Here is a 20134-nt window from a genome sequence, read left to right as displayed (position 1 = left end):
TTGTTTATTATTAGAAGACTCGTGTCTTGCTTTTGTTTTAAACGGAAACAGGAAATACGAGAAGGTTAACGTTTGCTTTCTCTTTATTGCGAACAACTTGGAGTACAACGGGTAACGTTTCATTAACCTTGGGAGCACATCAGAAAATGCTTTTTGTTTTTGTTTTTTGTTTTTTTAATGAAGGTGAAATAAGCCAATTATCCTTCTTAATTCCAAAGAGTTGAACAATAGAATAATTGACTGATTTTTGAAAACTGCGAAAAAGTTTGCTGATCAGCAGATATCTTTCAATGCTGATCATATCATTTCTTTGTCTTAACCCGTATGCACAAATTTCTTACTTCTATTTTTTTTTTGTTCTTTTAAACGCAGATTCCTCCCTGAAATATCAATAATAGTTGAGCTTAAACTGTTAATTCCGTCATTATCTGGCGCTTTCTCTCATGCTAAGAGGCGCATTTCTCGATAATTACTTTTGAGGGTAATAAACCATTTAGAGAGGAAAATGAGAATAGTATGTGTATGTACAAGTCCGTTGCAGAGGAAATAGTACTACATATAACGTGGCAGTTTGTGTACTCTTCATATCTATTCCTCTTTTCGGGTGCCTACATCTTGCTGACTGTTGATTTTGCCCCTTTGAAGGAAAAGCAAAGAATAACACACCTATAGCAACGACTCTTGTGAGGAACATGTCTTTTTTAAGCAGAAGCGTTTCCCCTGGGCAACGATCGAACTTGAATGTGGCGTCTAATTGTGAAACAGAACTTCAAGAAAACCATCCTGCCGAAGCAGAAGATAAGCTCTTCCTTACCAAAAAGGAAACTGAAGCGACCATTGACAGTCAAGAGCAACTGAATGCAATTTCAAACAGGAATATGAGCAGTGTTAGTAGTTTGCTGCAAACTGCTGACGAGAAGAACGATGCAAGTCAAGGTCAGATATTGTATCGTGTGGCTCTGCTGGCTATGTGCCTTCTCTCAGCAGTTTCTCTTGGGCTCACCCTGCTGATGTTGTTTGGTGTACTTCACGTTGGTTCACCGCGATGTACCTGCTCTGGAGAAACAGGTATTTGCCGATTTACAAGATGTTTTATTCTAAATTTTAGTTCATATCTTCAAATTGATCGTGCGTTAGATACGCTTCTATTTTGGATCAATTTTCGCTGCGAAAGCGAGTCAGCCTATGGAACACCACATAAAATTGGCCTGGTAAGGTAAAATAAATAAACGTTGGTAAGACCACGAAATCCAAACAAGATCGAGGTTGAATAAGTATGGACAAGCGTGTGACGTACTTATCAAATTTACGCCCAAATCGTGAGGAACTTTTTTTATTATTATTAGTACTATTATCATTGTTATAGACCTTCGAGTCATAGGTATTGATAAGAACGAACAGGAAAGGATCTTTCGACACTTCACTGATAACTGCGTTCAAAGGCGTGTTTTTTGTTTTTGTTTTTTTTTTGTCTGTAATGGCATGCCAACACACTTCTATCTTCCGACGTGACTCAAGTAACCTAAGGTAGCGCATCAAAACAGCATTGAACAACAAGGGTTAAATATGCACCGCAGCCCTAGGTGCGATACGTATATACATAAAAATGCTTGTTAGCACACCTCGCGAGAATTTTGAATATCTTGATTGACAGTGATCTTCTCTTTAATTACAGTAATCATCCCCCTCCCTCCTTCCCAGGCTTTGAAATGTGTGCGATGAATAATGTCTTCCATTTTTTTTTTTTGGTTCGTTTTTCTGTTTTTCTTGGATTAAATTTAAGTCTCGAAAATAAATTTCCGAAGTTATTGACAGCATTTAAAAGTCATTAACGTATAAGATGATCAGGAAAGTCTCACAAATTTTAGTTAAGATGATCCTTCTCCCTGTGGGGTCGATTCTTGAGCTCTAAGGTCAATCACAATGACGAAACTACATTCGCTTTTACCTGTTCAGACTGAAACATTTAACCTATTGCAAAAAAGTTATCCTTTTTTTTTTGTGGCTTATCTACAGTTATCTACACTAACACAAACTTAAAACGGAATCAAAAAATCCGCAACACTAACACAAAACTCAAGTTTGTGTTTGTGTTGTAGAGTTTTGTGTCAGTGTTGCGGATTTTGTGATTCTGTTTTAAGTTTGTGTTTGTGTTGTAGAGTTTTGTGTGTGTTGCGGATTTTGTGATTCTGTTTCAAGTTTGTGTTTGTGCTGTAGGTTTTGTAACTCTGTTTTGTTCTTACTGGCCACCGTAATTTCATCCTTTTAAATATTGAGCATCGAAAGATGTGAAAAATGTTCAAACAGTGCAAAAGAGCATTAGGGGAGTAAGCGGTAAACATAATCCGGAAAGCCGAAAATATTGACTACCCTAAATTTTTCGTGGTAATCAAATTTGAAAAACAACGAAGCATTGTAATTATTTTCGAAAAACTCCTTGGATCTCAAGAAGTATAGGAACATCCAAGTTTTAATTTCTACACCGCAGTGAATGAGTTGCCAGTAATCGGATCCTAGTGTTTGCGGCAAAGATTTCTGGGATCGTCAAGGGGCAAACATTGCAAGTTGCTAGAGGGGAATATATGGCGAAAGGTTGTGTCGAGATCCAAAAAATCCATTTTGGAGATAAGGCATCGCTGTTTCCCGCTGTTTCATCATAAATCGATCTAGGTAATGTTGATACGAGGGAAGCATAAGTTTTTCATTGAATAACCATGATATGTGATAAAACCTACTGATAAATTTCCCCAACGCATGAATGTGTATTTTGAAATTTGCATCGCATAATGGTCTCGAAGTTTAGAAAAATAAGCTATAACTCGCTAGGAAATAAATCCACAAAACCTTCTCAGTTTTATTTCATGTATTGAGTCTACTTTAGGCTTTTTTCTTGGCTTGGTGATTCCAAAGAGCTACCTCGAGGTAGCTCGAGATTAAAATGGTTTGCTCGAACATAACATTATCATGTCACGTAGAGTGATTTCACACTTAGTTGACCTTAGCTACGAGGAGCAATACTTCAATCATTATAGTTATCCTTAATAAAAAAAAAAAATCAACTAACGTATTTTCATTTTTGTCTCTTTAAATTATACTATAGCTACTAATTGTCTAGTTGGAAAATACCCAACAGCTAAATGCAGTCCTATGCAAACTTGTTATCGTCTGTTCTTTCGTATATTTATTTCCACCAGAGGCGTCAGAGCTTGAAAAGAATGTGCAAGAGATGAAAAGGAACCTCTCGGCTTTGCGAGAATATTCGGTAAGAGCATTTTTTTTTTATCCTTTGGATTAATGTGTGAAGTACAAAACCTCGCTGATGTATATTTTATGCACAGTATGTACACTAGATTACGGATTTCGAACATTTTGTAACAGCTACGACTGGTCGAAATGGTTATAAAACTATTTTTTTCTCCATTGATTTGTTTTGGCTTGTCCCCTAACTCGACACCATAATGAAAATCTGTTTATAAGCCAATGAGATTACGAGTGTCCTTCGTTGCTTCAAAAAAATTTAACGCTTACCTTTGATCTATACTGTAACCATTCTCTCAATGAATGATTACATATATTTCACGCCAGAAAGCTTTTTTCTAAGAACCCCATTTTCCAGCTACTGTCTCTTATAAATACTTAATCCAATCTATCTGTTAATTATTCACTGATACCTCGTGTATTGGCTAATAGGGAATCAATTTTTTTTACCATGAAATATATCTTCACTCAGGCTGATAAAAAACCCTTATGGGCCTAACAGGTGTCAACAGGTCATCTTGATCATTAATTTCAATTAATTTATTGTTCTTTTTTTATGCTTCTTTTGATCTACACTAATTGATGCCCCGTGCAAATTGACAATTTTTGGGGGTGGTAGAAAAAACGTGACATTACCCAAAATATGTATCGTATGTTTCACCCATTAAAGAGCACCATATTTTGCTCTTTTTCAGGACCAAAATACAAAAGAAATCTGGCTCGCAATACATAGTGCACCCTGCACATTGAGCGAACTAAACACAAGTGTGAATGAAAAGCTTCTTGATTTTCGACAGCAGATCCTGCAGCTTGATCAGAAGGTGCGTGCAGCTGGATGCGGTTAAGGACTGACTGAGCTTTGAGCTTTGGTCTCTAATTTAAATTATAAAAAGTGAGCGGCCCTAACTTACATAAATTCAAGTAGGCGACGTTAATTATGTAACGTGGAAGTGGATTAAGTGGATCATTTGATGTTTTTAAATCTAGATTGAAAACTTATCTTTTCAGACTCGCTTTCATTTGACTTTTTGTTTTAGTGTTATTGTTAGTTAGTTATTTTCTTTTTTGATTGTAAAGCGATATAGAGCTTTTGTATATACCGCTATACAAATAAAGTTATTATTATTATTATAACGTAAATGAAACTTAAAAGCTAAGAAGCTACATTGAATGGAAAGGCTGCTAATTCTTAGCTGTTACGATTTTGCATCAGTAAAAGTTCACTGGTTTCAATTTTTCATACTTGTTTCCTAAACCAGAAAATAATATTCTTAGGAAGGAATCCAAGATCTAGAGATTCTCGAACAAAATAACATACGACAAGACCAAAGAACGGTATCTCAATTAGATTATTACGCGCTTGCAATGTAAGCCTGATAATAAGGCTTACTTTAGAAGTATTGTGTCAGGCAGTACTTCCCTCGGAAGTAGTTCATCCGAAATTAATAAAGATCACATGATTTACCTTTCAAGGTAAGATATGCTTGAATCGACTTTTTCCTTCTGCAGACCCTAACAATTAAAGGTTTGAGAGATTCTCTAAAATCTCAACTACCGCCTAACTAGAGAGTTAGCCAAGATTTTTCCATATTTTCAGGATATTTCTTCTAGTTATTTGCTTCGCTTTTGCTTCCTTTTAAAATAATCTCTTTGAGAAGCATTTCTAGTTGATAAACTAGAACAGACTTAGAATTGCAAATTGTATTTGATTTATTTACAGCAGTACAACATAATAATTTGATAATTTTATCTCTTTAAGTCTTAAATCTCCATCATCATATATTAAAAAGACGAAAGGTAAAAAAAAAAAAAGAAAAACGGACAAGTTTATTTTGCTGCTAAATATGAGATAAAATGTGTTTTTTTTTTTTTGACAATCCCATACCTTTCAGGATATCTAAATGGTCATTTCGAACTCTATAATCCCACATAGAGCGATGATCTCCCGTCAAAAAGGTATATTTTCCTTCTTGCGTTCCATGATATGAAGGCTGTATTCATGATAACATGATTTAAGAACGGTGAATTTGCAACAAGAATTCCCCGAACTATAGCCGTGGGCTTTCTTCACGTCAAGTGTTCACTCATAAAAATGAATGTACACTTGCCTATTCACAAAGAGGAAAGGGATGTTTTTGTCTTCTGCATTTCGAACTCTTGACGTAATTTATCATTATCTTTAGAATCATTTTTTTTCCCGCCAGGGTAAGATCTTTATTGGCGTAAACTGTGATACAAATGACGCAAAAGTTGCTAAATTATCAAGCGCCATCTCAGGTGGAAAGAGAACCTATAAGTGCTATTGCGAAGGAACCTTAACAACTGGAGAACCAACGATGTATTGCTACATGCACAACTGGGAGTGTCAGATATAAGAGGGAAAACGGAAGGCCATTCGATGAACAGGAGTCTTTGTGAAGACAGTAACAGGGTGTTGAATCAAAACTAGAGGAAGAACTTTATTTTTACCTTTCTAACATTAGTTCAAATTTTCAAATATGCTCAGTTGAAGCCAAATAAATTATTACAAATAAATATGAATGGAAAAGCGAAGCCAAAAATAAATGAGTCAAATCCTACAAAAAAAAATAGTGTGGTTTGTTGCTGTTGTTGTTGTTTTTCAGTTTCTAGGAAATAGACCAATTTCCCCTTGGGGACAATGCTTCTATGGATCACTAACAACAAGTAAAATCGTCTTTGCCAACAAATCCAACAGAACTGGTGTAAGATGTATTGTTTCTGCCTAAATCCATTGGCAGACAGCGAAATGAGTTACGAAAGTTAATTCTGAAAACTTGTCGAAGACGTGAAAAAGGCTGTACCACGCTTCCTTATATACTCACGGGTTATTTGCTTGATACAGTGCTTCGGTTGACTCCCACTCACGATTCTCGGCTTCTTCGGAAAAAAAAAAAAAAACCTCATCGTCCCGTTGTGAGCACATGGAACAGTGCCATATATGGAGCAATAAAACACGAGCCGCACACATGCATGTTTAGTTATGTATAAATGAAAGAAATCACTCATAAATGTCAATCGAATAGGAATAATTAACGCATCGTACGGTTTCCAACAAACTATATCTTTGTAATAAACCTATTTTTAAGACATAGTCGTCCCAGAATTTCCTTATTTACCGTTACAAAAAAAATGAAAGGATATTCTTTCTGCATCGAGTCACATCCTACTGCGGTTTCATTGCCCTGGCTTTAAAACTATTTAAAACTAGGGTCTTAATAGTAGTTTAGTGTTGATTTTTTGGTGTTTCGTCCGACCAATCACTTAACGCGACTTAAGGTCCCAGGGCAGACAAATGTATAGAAATCAACGACTGTCATCTTGAATATACATCTCAAGTGTGCATTTTGTCTCAAAAAAGATTCCAGTACCAACTTCATGCAAGTTCCATACTTTTATTAACAAGGAGCTATCTTTGAAAGAGGAAAATAGAGTCATACTGTTTTCCATATCAACATTCCACCAAAGATATACTCAAAACTGCGATAGAAATAATAAACTGAATGTGTTTCGTGGCTTAACATCTCTGGAACACGTCAGTCCGGATTAAATACTAAATTTCAAGCAAATCCAAAGACGTGGATGTATCGTCAGCCAGGATCTATCGAATGACAGCATAACTTCGGTGACAAACAGGCTTACATCATCATTTTCGGTCAGGTGAATGTTTTTTCGATAATAAGCATTATTGCGTATATTTTCAGGCCGCTTGGGTGCCAGCCATATTTCACTGTTCCACAAAAGAAAGCCGTCAGTGATGATTATATTATCAAATTGCATTGGATTCTAGAATATCTTCGACAAGCCAAGGCTTGTTTCACTTCCAGAAGTGTCTAAAGAAAATCTCTTTCAAAACCGGCACAATCGTACGAGGCAATGATGGATCTTAGGAACGAGGTCGGGCATGACAATATGTCTTTCCAAATGGAATCCAAAGTGGAACATGACGCCCAAACTTGTGACGATAAAGCTATAAGAAACGATACTCCTCAGGCAAAACCAAAAGTGAAAGCACAGCCGTATAAAGATTCCGAGACAGGGAAACTTCAACGATTACTTTTTATTGCATGTACCATTGCCTTTGCTTCATTGTTAACAGCCTTTGCCACTTTGGTTTTAGCTGTGGCAATCATGACGGTACGGAGCGAGGTTTCGACATGTACCCGTACGCCTTCCGCAGCCCTTCCCTGTGGTAAGTAAACGCTCATAACTTTTGATCTCTTCAAATTTTAAAACTGGCACTAATTAAACGATACGATGAAGCAGGAACTAGTCTAATGAGTACTGACCAATTTCTGCCCAAAGAGTAACTAAAATGAACTTCCCCTTGGATATAATTTAAGCATCCTTTACTTATAACAAAAATTCCATGAAATTGTGTCAGTCTCGGTAAAAAGATACTCATCTCGCTTAAAATTTCCCCTCTCTTACAGGAAAGAAAGATTTGAGCAGAACTGCAAACTTTAGACCTGCTTTTCTTGAACTTCCCTTACAGTGATGATTTGCATATGAACTTTACGAAAATGACTTTAGCTACAAGGAGCAATCCTTCCGTCATTATAGTTATCCTTAATTAAAGAACAACTGGCCTATTTTCATTTTTTTCTCCCTTTGAACTATATCATAGCTACTAATTGTCTAGGTGGAATATACCCAACAGCTTAATGCAGTCCTCTGCAAATTTGATATCGTCTCTTCTTTCATATATTCATTTCCACCAGAGGCGTCAGAGCTTGAAAAGAATATGCAAGAGATGAAAAGGAACCTCTCAGCTCTGCGAGAATATTCGGTAGAAGCATTTTTTTTATCATTTGAAGTAATGGGTGAAATACAACAATATGTACACTAAATTACGGATTTCAAACATTTTCTAACAGCTAGCCAGACGGGTCGAAATAACTATAAAACTATTTCTCTTCATTGATTTGTTTTGGCTTGTCCCCTAACTTGATAATATAATGAAAATCCGTCTATAAGCCAATGAGATTACGAGGCTTCGTTGCGTCAAAAAATTTAACCCTAACTTTTGACTTTTCCAAGAGCGCCGTTTTCCAGCTTCTGTCTCATAAATACTTAATCCAATCTATCTTTTAATCGTGCACTAATATCTCGTGTATTGACGTATAGGGAGTCAATTATAGCAGTTTTGGCAGCAACTTTTTTTTTTTTAGCAAAAAATGTATCTTAATTCAGGCTAATAAGAACCCTTATGAGCCTAACAGATGCCAACAAGTCATCTCTATCATTAACTTTATTTTAATTATTGTTATTCTTATGTGCTTCTTGTGATCTACACTGATTGATGCCACCCGCAGATTAATAATTTTTGGGGGTGGTTTAAAAAATGTGACATTACCAAAAATATTTATCGCATGTTCCACTCATCATTAAACACCATATTCCGCTCTTTTCCAGGACCAAAATACAAAAGAAATCTGGCTCGCAATACAAAGTGCACCTTACACATTGAAAGCACTAAACACAAGTGTGAATGAGAAGCTTCTTGATTTTCGAAAGCAGATCCTGCAGCTTGATCAAAAGGTGCGTGCAGCTGAATGTAGTTAAGGACTAACTGAGCTTCAGACTTTGGTCTCTTATTCAAATGATAAAAAAATTAGCGGCCCTAACTTATATAAATTTAAGTACACGACGCTAGCTATACTTCATCAATGAAACCTGTAAACTATGAAGGTACATGAAACGGATATGCTTCTAATTCTCAGCTGTTACAATTTTGCATCAGTAAAAGTTCACTTTTTCATACTTGTTTCCAACACCAATAAATAACATTTGTGGGGAAAAAGGATCCAAGAGCTAGAGATTTTCGAACAAAACAACACGCGACACCACAGAACGGTATCTCAATTAGATTATTACGCACTTGGATGGAAATTAGGATGGAACGTTTTATGATAAACAAAAAGAAAATTCGAATTAAATGACATTTTTCCTTATTGGATGCTGTTATCACAGTTATCATTACCATTACTGCTATCGCTAGCATCATAATTATTATTCTTGTTGGTAAAAAAAGGTGAGAAACATCAATAGCACCACGAGAATCAAAGGACCACCTGGATTCAATGGTACTATGGGTGACATTGGACCGGCCGGACCTGCTGGACCTCCAGGATATAACGGTACTAAGGGCGACATCGGACCTGCTGGACCAGCTGGACCTCCAGGACATAACGGCACTGAGGGCCCTGCAGGACCAGCTGGACTACCTGGTCTCCTGGGCCTTCCAGGACCATCAGGATACAGTGGTACCCAGGGCCCACCTGGACCTGGGGCCAATTCCTGTGTTTACAAGATGGAATCTAGCCCTGGTATGAGAGCAGGCTCGGCCGCTAGACAAGAAGTGCAGGTGACGGAGCCAAACGTAAGTCACAGATTAGCTCTATTTTGGGTACAGAAGGAAGAACAACTCGTTTTCATTAGCATTTGTTCGAGAAGTTATCGCTTAAGGGGAATTTCAAACACCCCCCCCCCCCTCCCCACCACAAATAAAAGAAAACTTTTAGAGTTTTGATCTTTAAAGGATTTTTAGATAGTTTAAAGACCATTTATTCAGTTTCGACAACTTCAAAGATTAAACTTGTTTTTCTCTTTGTTTTTCTAATCAACTAAAACAAAATTATCAGGGTTTAGTGTCACTTTTAAAAAAAGTTATAGAAAATAAGAATGCCATCCTGAACGTGACGATATCATTTATGAGACATGATTTTGGTTTGCAGAACTTGCAAAAAGAATGTCCCAGATTGTGACCGTCAACTTTTGTCACGTCATTAATAATGTAAAATGTGTACCTACCCATCCAAAAACAGGAAAGAAATGTTTTAGTCTTTCGCACGTCGAACTCTTGCCGTCGTTCATCATTATCATTAGTTTCATTATTCTTATATTACCATTGTTGTTATTTTTATTTTTCTGACAGAATACGACGTTTATTGGTGTAAACTGTGGTACTAATGACGCAAAAATTACTATTTTATCAAGCACCATCTCAGGCGGTAAGAGAACCTACAAGTGCTTTTGCGAAAGTTCCCTATATCTTGGAGCAATGAAGCTGTATTGCTACATGCACTACTGGGAGTGCCAGTCCTAATTAGGAAAACGTTGCACCATTCTTTTTAACAGAGCCCTTTTTAGAGACAATACTAGAGTGTTTCACCAGTAACAAGATGAAGAGCAATTTAGGCAGTTTAAAATGAGTGCCGCAGTATTACCAACTGCTCTGACTACATCATATTTTTTGTCGTTAGTAGGTTACTTGTTTTCAAATGTGCCCAGTAACAGAAAGAAACAAAAATTGATTTCATCAAATCATATTGCTATGGATAGACTAAGCCTCAGACTAAAACTTTAGGCATTAGTGAAGGTAACAGAGCTAGAAGTGCAGTCGTCTCCTTTTATTCAATGAACTTTTATTCATGAAATTTTCTAAATCTTTATTGGAAACCGACATATTAGGAGACGAGCCGATGAATTTTCCACGAACAGCAAAAATAATTTAATTTTGCTAGAATGTTTTTTTGCGACGTTAACCGCTTAGCCGCAGTTCTAGTCACGCCAGTCCTCCTCTCTAAGGTTGATTCCAAGAGAGTGTGTGTTCTGTTTATCTGTAACTAAGAGAAATAGATTTTGTACCGAAATGAAGAAATAATACTTTAATCGTTATATGACAGGATCAAACCGGAAAGAAATAGATGAAGGTAAACAACTTTTACCTCTCAATTTGGCTTGTTGAGTTTGCCTCAAATAAAAATCTCGCAACATGGGTAAGCAGATTCAGTACTTCACGTATTCTGGTACCTTTGCTTCAACGTTTCGTTAAGAGAAGAAGAAAATCGTTCAAAATTGGGCGGCGATAATCATCTACCAAAGCGTGTTTTGATGAAAACAAACACAGAAATGAATACTTCACCGGAAAGCTGTCGGGGCTCATTGATTTACCAGAGAGGGTTTTGGAATGGTTTTCCCACTCTTCTGCCCAATATCGTAGGTATCAAATGAAAACTTCATTCCAGCAAATGATACCTATTCGAGGGACACTACCTTAGTAAAGGTTTGCTAGCCCATCCCGTCTTCAGTTCGAACAAATATTTAATTTTCAGGGGTGCGGATCGATTGACCAAGCCATTCTTTTAGCGGGATTCTTTTTCAGTAAATAAGTTAGTAGAATGTTAGACCAGAAGTGACACGAAGAGCATTTTGCTGTTTCACATGAGTATTACCAATTGCCTGCTATACTATATTTTGTGTTGTTGGTGCGTTGCTTTTTATTTTTGCCTAGTGAGATTCATGTATGTTGCAAATATTGGCAAAAGGAGAATCAAAGCTGCATTGCTAAATGTACTACTGGCGTCAGTCCTAAGAGGTAAACGTAAAACTATCCACTTAACATGATTCTTAGTATCGAAGATGATGGGGTTGTAAATCAGTGGCCATGGGAAAACAGATTTAACAGGTCTATACCGGGCTGCACTGTTCTATAAATTGGCCGTATCATTATAAACGCTGACGTCTATGCATGCATAACTATTAAATTTTTCAAATGCACACAGTTGTTGTAAGACGCGTATATAATCTATGGACTAAATCATTATATAATAGATATTTATAGTCAATTTTAGCGTTGGTTCATGGGCGTTTAGGACATTAACTATGTTAAAACTGTAATAATTATCCCGTCAGCCGCGATTTTTTGTATTCGACCGAGTCCCCTTGAAAAACAATTTAACTTAGCGAACGTTAGTTACTATTGTTTCGCTGTAATTTAGGGTCAGATATCATGTACCCATAAGAAAAATAAATTATTTTCTTTAAATGTTTTTAAGTATAACAGGTTCAACGCCAGTAGAGACAGAAAAGCAATCAATTAGTCCGGGCCATAGAAGTTTTGTCCACGCCATGACGTCATGAAACCTGGTGTCACGGTACGATGTTTAAAAACTCACGCTAGCGCCACATTTAAGTCCCGCATTTTTGTCTCTGACATCTGTGGCTCTTGAAACCCAGTTCAATTGATAGAGCACAGAAAGAGCCTTAGCATCAATAGAAGTTTGAATGGTGTCGGTTGAAATATGTGAGAGAAATCACAATTTAATATCGAGCTGCGATGACTGACCTGGGTTGAGGATACACATGCTATCAGTATCATGTAAATTTGAGGTGTGTGCGATTTTTATTTGGTAAAAAGAAAACAATTACGGTAAGCCTCGATAAATGTGCTTCACATGCATCAAAACAGATGTCGAGTGCACGTTGGGTTAGTCCGAGTGCACGGCCGTTATTTTGTGACTTGTTGTCTGAGATCCCATTTTTCGTTTTAGCCCATGGATATTATATCTCATTCCTGAGAACAGTCTATCGACATTATGATGAAGGATTGTCGAGTAAGACGGTCTGACAAAAGCTTATTCAAAACTGAGCTTTCGGTTTAGTTAAAAAAGTATCGACCAGGACCCTGAAGAGATTCATCCCAGGAAATTGCAGATGAGATTCAAGTAAATATATTGTTTCATCAGTCGCTACCTTCCGCGGGATGTCTTTTAGACAACCAACCGGAAAGGGAACATATTTGATCTTATTTTTAGTGAAGATTTCATCATGAACGAAACTGCCCTTGCGTGAGACAAGCTTGAGGGCGCCCTTCAAATCAAGCAAACAAACAACCGACGGCTGAGGTTGTACCAAAAATGAAGACCCACGAAAACAAAGACTTAAGATCTAGGACTCGAAAAACGAAGACCCGAAAGCGAAGACCCCTTCACGATCTTGATACAGAAAGTGCGCGTCACGTTTTATGGCTTCACTAGTGAAAACAGTGAAAAGCTTGGCAATTTCTTTGCTCGCAACGTGATCATTTATAAGTTAATTAACAAAAAAAAACAAAACAAAACAAAACAAAATCGCCTACAATTACATTAAGCGCTAAACCGGAGATCGCTTTATTTCGTTAAATTTTCCTATTTGTTGCTTTCCTTAATGGTTACCGGTCACCTCGCCACCAAGCAGACTCGCCACCAGCGAACTCGCCACCAAGGAACGATCTCGCCACCAACGTACTCGCAACCAAGCGAAGTCTTCTCGCCACCAACCACCAATAAAGAGATAAACTAGAATAAAGTAGTCGAGGAGAGTAGGATGTTCGAACGAGCACAATTCAAGACAGCCGATACGTTTGTGCGCTTGTCTGTATTTAAATTATGACCTTCAGCGACGTGTTAGATGTGTTCCGTTCCTAACTCATTGACATCGAAACGTATCGTGTTTGTCTTTTGCACGTAAGCGAGGAGAAATTGCAAAACTCGATGCGAGGAATAAAAACTTACTTGAGAGAAAATGAAACTTCCTGGGAAGAAATAAGTGATGAAATGAAACTCGATAGCAGTTGTATTAAAACTAAACTTATCGGTTTCGAACGTGCTTTCGACAACATATGCTTAAAAAGTTTGAGTACAGACAAGCGAACAAACTTATCGGTTTCGAACGTGCTTTCGACAACATACGTTTATAAAGTTTGAGTACAGACAAGCGAACAAACTTATCGGTTTCGAACGTGCTTTCGACAACCTACGTTTATAAAGTTTGAGTACAGACAAGCGAACAAACTTATCGGTTTCGAACGTGCTTTCGACAACCTACGTTTATAAAGTTTGAGCACAGACTTATCAGCCGAACATCCTACTGTCCTCGACTAATCTCTTTATTGGTGGTTGGTGGCGAGAAGACTTCGCTTGGTGGCGAGTACGTTGGTGGCGAGATCGTTCCTTGGTGGCGAGTTCGCTGGTGGCGAGTCTGCTTGGTGGCGAGGTGACTGGATACCTCCTTAATTATTTTATTTTCGAAAACACTTGTACCCTTCAAAATTTCTAACCGCACACCCGACGTCCTTATCCTAAAAACAATCAGAGCTTGCCGATGTGAACTTTCGACCCGACTGACGCCAGTAGGTGTTACGGCGTTGCTCTTCAGCCTTTTTACAGAAGATAATTTCAAGGCTGTACCATTATTTACAAAACTTTTAAAACTCTATTTTTCATCTCCTCTCTAGTATTAACACTTCTGGGTTGCGGAAAGAAAAGAAAACTTAGGTGGAATGGTGTTTGAGACGCAGACGGCAATCGGAAGAAGAAAAAAAATTAATTAGAGCGCGCTTTGACGTCAGCGGATCGAGAGTAAGGCTATCAATCTAGCATCTTAAACTAACTGTGCTGACCTGAAAGGTATAGTGGACATTGGGAAAAATCCAATAACACGGTTCTTATAGACACTTAGTTCGCTTTTGATAACGTCCTTTATATATCATTATTGACAAAGAAAATAAGGGGTCTTCGTTTTCGCGGTCCTATTGTTAAAAACCGGTGTTTGATTGCATACTTCATCGCTCTCAGAAAGATTAAAACCAAAGCTGAATATTTCTAGTGAGAAACCATAACAATGTTATTGTGATGGGGCGGACGCTGACATCAGTCGAGTCTAACAACGCCGCGTCGGAGAAATGTTTTAAGTTGATGGAACCTCCAAGCTTCTATCGAATCTCAATTCGTTCATTAAACTTGAAAGCTCGCAAAAACTGAAATACAATAATTTAAAATAAGCCTTTACCATACAATATACACTTATTAAAATGTCCTAGACTCGAACATGCGGAGCGTGTATGCAGATAAATTAAACAACACAAATGTCCTAAGCGTAACAAAACTACACGTTTCGTTGTACACGTTTCGGTATATAAATACAAAAATAAACAAGATGAACATACCTCTTTCCCTGTTCTATTACTCTAATATTTCGACAATCCTTCAATCTTTCTCCTCTCTGGACTATACTTATAAAACACGCGTCTCGTGGCCGAATTAAACATAATGCCGACAATTCGACAGTATGTCACACAAAACAAAAGGGTATTGAAAGTCACGCAAATAACTGAAAATAGCCTTCGTCACGATCAAATAAAGGGGTCTTCGTTTCCGGGTCTTCCATTTTGGGTCTTAGGTATTTGTTTTCTGGAGTCTTCGTTTTAGCTAAAACCACCGGCTAAAGTTGGTCAAATTGTAGTTCATGAAATTATTACAGAACTACTTCTAATAGAGACATTCTCTTTAACATTCATGTGGAAATTGCAGATGAGATTGAAGTAAATATATTACACCTTTCAGGAGGCGTCCTTGAGACAAATAATCGGTAAGGGATAGAATTTGATAATTTTTTTGCGGGAATCTCATCGTGTACAAGACTGCCATTGAGTGAACATGCTAGAGGGCGCCCTTTAAATCAAGCAAACAAACAACCGGTAGTGAGTTGCCTGAAATTCTTGCAGAACTTCTTTTAAAACGAGACATATTAATACGATTACCCTCATAATAACGAATGTATATTTCCCTTCATGTTGTCTTTAGATCAATAATACCGTAAAATAAAAGCATCCGTAGGAAGCAACTGAGATCCGAATCATATCAGTCTAGAAGTATGACAGGACAAAGTCAATTTTGTGAAGGAGGACCATGCCCTAATTTCGCGGGCTCTTGGAAAATATAATGTGAGGAGATAAATCTCATTGAAATGCGTTATTTGACCTCCTACGTCGCACCTTTAAAAATGTATAAGAAACAAAGAAAGATTTGTAGAGTAGATACGTTGAGAAAAATATTTTCATAAGAACGAAGAGGAACTATAAGGAATGCATGAAAAAAAATATATCATTTCCTTTTTATCGTTATTATTTGATTTTCCCATAAGCTTCCATTTTATTCATTTGACCCGGTCCCGCTGAATTGTGTCCAAAAATAAACTCGGACGCAGGTTTTAAAGATTCAAGATATAGTATCAATGATAAATACAAGTGCAAAAAGTCACAAATTAGGCTACGATTACATGCACTCTTCTCGCAGACGTTGCAAAAGATCAACAGAAACAGTTCAGTTATTTTCTGCAATAGGAATAAAGCGGTTTGATATTTTTTTCCATTTTGTTCACGTATCGACATGTCATTTAGATTCAACTGCTCATGACAAACAACATGCAATCAATAGGGCTCCTTGCCGTTTTTTTGTCTGCATATTTCTGGTAAGTCAAATGATTTCGAGATGAAAGCATCCATTTCAAGCATTTTCCAGCGTGGACGTTGACACGTTGACGCGAGAAGCGTTGTCTGCACTCCTATCGAAAAAGGCACTGGCCAATCAGATTGCGAAATTGCTGCCAATTGTGTTAAAAAAACAACAACAAAAAATCCTCTTACTCTTGTCACAGTAGAATTGTAGTTTGATTGGCGACAACAGCTCATCCAACAAACCCCACAACTTGATCGGAGGGTAAATAAGAAGTTTTTATGGCTTGTTAGCACTAAAGTAGTTGACCCCTGGAGCCATGGTTTACGACAACTGCTTCGTGGAATCATTTAATTGAAGGATAATACTTATAGGGGTGAAGGAGACAAGCGATTTTAACATTTGAATTGAAATTTGGGATTGGCACATTAACTCCGCCCACGCTCCTTTAAAATGTGACGATGGCGGTTTGCTTCCTGACGCCTATTTACACCTCGTCAGAAAAAAGGCCACTAATTAGTGATCATATAAAAGGACCTCTTGTTGCAGCGTTTAGATCACCCCTGATGAAGGAACTAGACAGGAGTGTCGAAACGTTGGGTCTATGAATTGTAACTTCTTCAATTACATTCATTAAATCTGCAAATCAGAGTAGCATCAAACTATATCTAAAATTTGGGATTTTTATTTCCTGGTTTTATAATCCAAAATTTATGTAGCAGAAGAGATCGAAAACATTAATCCCGTGAAAGAATCGTAGGGAGGACCCATATCAAGACGATTACGTTAGAAAATGTTATCGATACAAAAATAAGAAAAAGAGATGGAACAAAGTACATACTTGGTTTAAATATGGGGAAGAAATTCTGCGCATTGTAAAAAATGTGATCGTAGACGCAGAAATTGGGACGAGAAAATATCCCCTTGAAGCGAAAGATAATCTGAAGAGAAGTAAATTAAGGAAAAGGAAAGAGGTGTTTCTTAAATGGAATTCAACGATGATGACTTGAGCTCACGTGCATATTCGTGTTCCTGTTATTTTGGATGGGGCCATGTTTCCAATAACCTCTCGTGGGATAAACTAGCCTAAACAATATTGCCAACCGCCTCTGCCTCAAATAGTTTAATACTCCATGATGACTAAGAAAATAGGGTATTGGCTTGTTTAGGAGCAAAAATATTCCTTTGCTTCAATCATTTTCAAACAAAGTAGGTGATCTTTGATTTTGGCGGTTAGCTTGCAGCACTTAACTGTTTCTCAGTCAACATCGCCTGTGATGGACTGCCGAAGTGAAATAGCGCGGCAAGACATGAGAAGTAGATAAAAGAGTAAGTCCAACTTATAACTACGCTTTCTGCTCGTGTTGTTTGTTTAGAGTAAGATAAATATCTGTCAGTAGATTCAGTACCATCGATAACCCAATACCTTTGCTAAACAGTTTCGTTGTGAGAGGAAAAAAACAGTGTTATACTGGGCCCCAACAATCTCCTACCAAAATTTATGCTGATTTAAAAGAGAAGTGTGATGAAAAATATTATTCATGCCATTAAAACTCCTAAATTTAACCGACAAGGTAAAGGAGAAACGCCCCTTAAATTTTAACCCTCTAACTCCTAGATCAAATTTTTAATTCTCCTTACTGTCAACCATACAATTCTTATAATGTTATTTTAAAGAATTTAGCAATGAATCAACTAATTGTCCCCAAATTGATTTCTTTATTCTTTTTCTTTTCTTTATTCTCATCACTTATCTGGTTGATATTGTGTTGATATTGTAAGGAGAAATTCTGCCTTGGTCACTCATGGGAGTTAAAGGGTTAATTACTTACGTGCTGTTTGTGTTGGTATCCAGTCACCTCGCCACCAAGCAGACTCGCCACCAGCGAACTCGCCACCAAGGAACGATCTCGCCACCAGTTAAGGCGAGTCTGCTTGGTGGCGAGGTGACCGGTAACCGATTAGGACACTGAGTTGAAGCAAAATTTGCTAGAACGTAAGTTGGATTATATCAGTCTAGACGTATCGTGGTGATGTAGTCCATGAGTTCGGTATGATTTTAGTAATATCGATTTTGATTTAGCATTAGTTTGAATCAAGATTTTAATTCAAAGGCCAAAGTGTTTTTCGGTTTTAGCTATGGCGTTGAGTTTCCTTAATGTATCTCTTTTTTCTCACTTCCATCAGTGGACGTGCTCAGATTGTCTAATAACCTCGCCTTATACCTCCACTGAAGGTCTCGTTTTTGTTTTGGCAGTCAACGACTGATTGTTTGATCGGAAGCTTTAGATATGTTGTTTTTATTTGTTAAGTCTTGTGAAGGTTTTTAGGTTATTGTTCTGACCACAATGTTTTTCAAAACGTTCAAGGTCAGTTAGCCTGCTGCATGGCAACTCATGCCTACCGCTAGTGAGTATATACATGAGTATGTCCTATACCGGTTCACAGTCAGTCGATCAGTTAGAGAGAGATAGTCGATTACTGTTTCCCAGAGCGAGCAAGATTCAATAGAAGTCAGAGTGGATGAAAAGAAGTGAGAGAAGTGAATTTGCTGCTTGCAGAATTGATTCAGAGAAGAGAAATTGCAGAAGATTGAAAAAGTCTGCTCGCGAGTCATTGGTTTCCTTCGCTAAGCTTGGTACGCTCTCAAGCTAATTTCAACCTAGACACGCGCTAACAGTATAACAAGGCAAAAAGATTCTCTTTTATAAATAAAGTGTTATCTGAATTTTGTCTTTTCTGGTCAGGTAATGATATTTTCAAAATTGCGACTAGAGAGCTTCGCAAGAAATAATTCTTCCTCCTGTATATTTCTTATGCAGTTAAGCTTGCAGGCGTTCTTCCATCCTATCCCATACGCATGGGCAACGTTCAGTTTTGAGGTGATTGTGACTCATTTTCAACGAGACTCCACAAAACTGTGTCAATTGGAAAATTCGCTCCTCTTAAGTTCAGTCAATCTCCGTCACAAATTCCTCACGCCTGAAATTCCCACCTGGTACAAGCCTAAAATTTCTTGGACTGGGTTGGTATGACCTATGCCTATATATGTTAATCACGAATGAAATGAAGTAATTCATATCAAAAACGCAAGTCTACATATCTCATAATGGATCATGGATCATCAAATATATATATATATATATATATATATATATATATATATATATATATATATATATATAACTAACTGCAGACAGTACTGTTTCGGCCTTCTGGGCCTCATCAGTGCAGTGCTGATGCCAGGATGGGGGTAAGACCATATAGCCACCCCAAGTGATCTCACATATGTGGGATCATCTAAGCCATGCCAGAGTGCTCAAACTAGAAAAACTAGTGAGCATGCACAATGCTAGCAGCAATGACTCATCCTAGTAGAGTGCTCAATTTGGACATGAAAGCAAAGCTTTGTATGCCAAAGAGCTATATAGCTATATATATATATATATATATATATATATACATATATACCCATTATATATATATATATATATATATATATATATATATATATATCACAATGTATGATTAGGCAATAAGGGCTAAAGTAAATGTAGTAAAGCAGTCTGAAGTCCTGCAGTATTACTGGCTGGCTAATTCTCTATTTTGCGCAAGGTTAGTACGTCACGGCCATCCCTATCAGTAATTGTACAATTTTACTAAGTCGCGAAACAATATTTCAAAAGCATAAATTTTGTTAAATACTTAATATGGTGGTAAGCGCGGTAGATTTAAAAGATAAGTAATTGGGCATCGTCCGTAGACGTACATGATAACATTAGATGCAAGTATCAATTTGG

The 20134-nt window shown here is 37.3% G+C and overlaps 1 protein-coding gene across 1 annotated transcript; it reads left to right on the top strand.

Annotated features, from left to right (window-relative positions):
* Positions 1–548: 548 nt before the first annotated feature.
* LOC113680586 (uncharacterized) lies at positions 549–10496 on the top strand. The gene is made up of 5 exons (XM_089213655.1): positions 549–1068; positions 7998–8065; positions 8692–8817; positions 9311–9658; positions 10214–10496. The coding sequence occupies exons 1-5, from the start codon at positions 693–695 to the stop codon at positions 10382–10384; spliced, it is 1089 nt and encodes a 362-aa protein (XP_089069781.1). The 5' UTR covers positions 549–692; the 3' UTR covers positions 10385–10496.
* Positions 10497–20134: the final 9638 nt, after the last annotated feature.

This window comes from Pocillopora damicornis, chromosome 7 (assembly GCF_964200805.1).
Source record: "Pocillopora damicornis chromosome 7, jaPocDami1.2, whole genome shotgun sequence".
NCBI lineage: Eukaryota > Metazoa > Cnidaria > Anthozoa > Scleractinia > Pocilloporidae > Pocillopora > Pocillopora damicornis.
The sequence above is the reverse complement of the archived record's forward strand: the minus strand, read 5'-3'. Positions and strand labels throughout refer to the sequence as shown.

Coding starts and splice junctions, on each gene's coding strand:
- LOC113680586 (XM_089213655.1), top strand. CDS start 693: ATGTCTTTTTTAAGCAGAAGCGTTTCCCCTGGGCAACGATCGAACTTG. Junction 1,069..7,997: donor TACCTGCTCTGGAGAAACAG/GTATTTGCCGAT, acceptor CATTTCCACCAG/AGGCGTCAGAGCTTGAAAAG. Junction 8,818..9,310: donor TCCTGCAGCTTGATCAAAAG/GTGCGTGCAGCT, acceptor TGGTAAAAAAAG/GTGAGAAACATCAATAGCAC.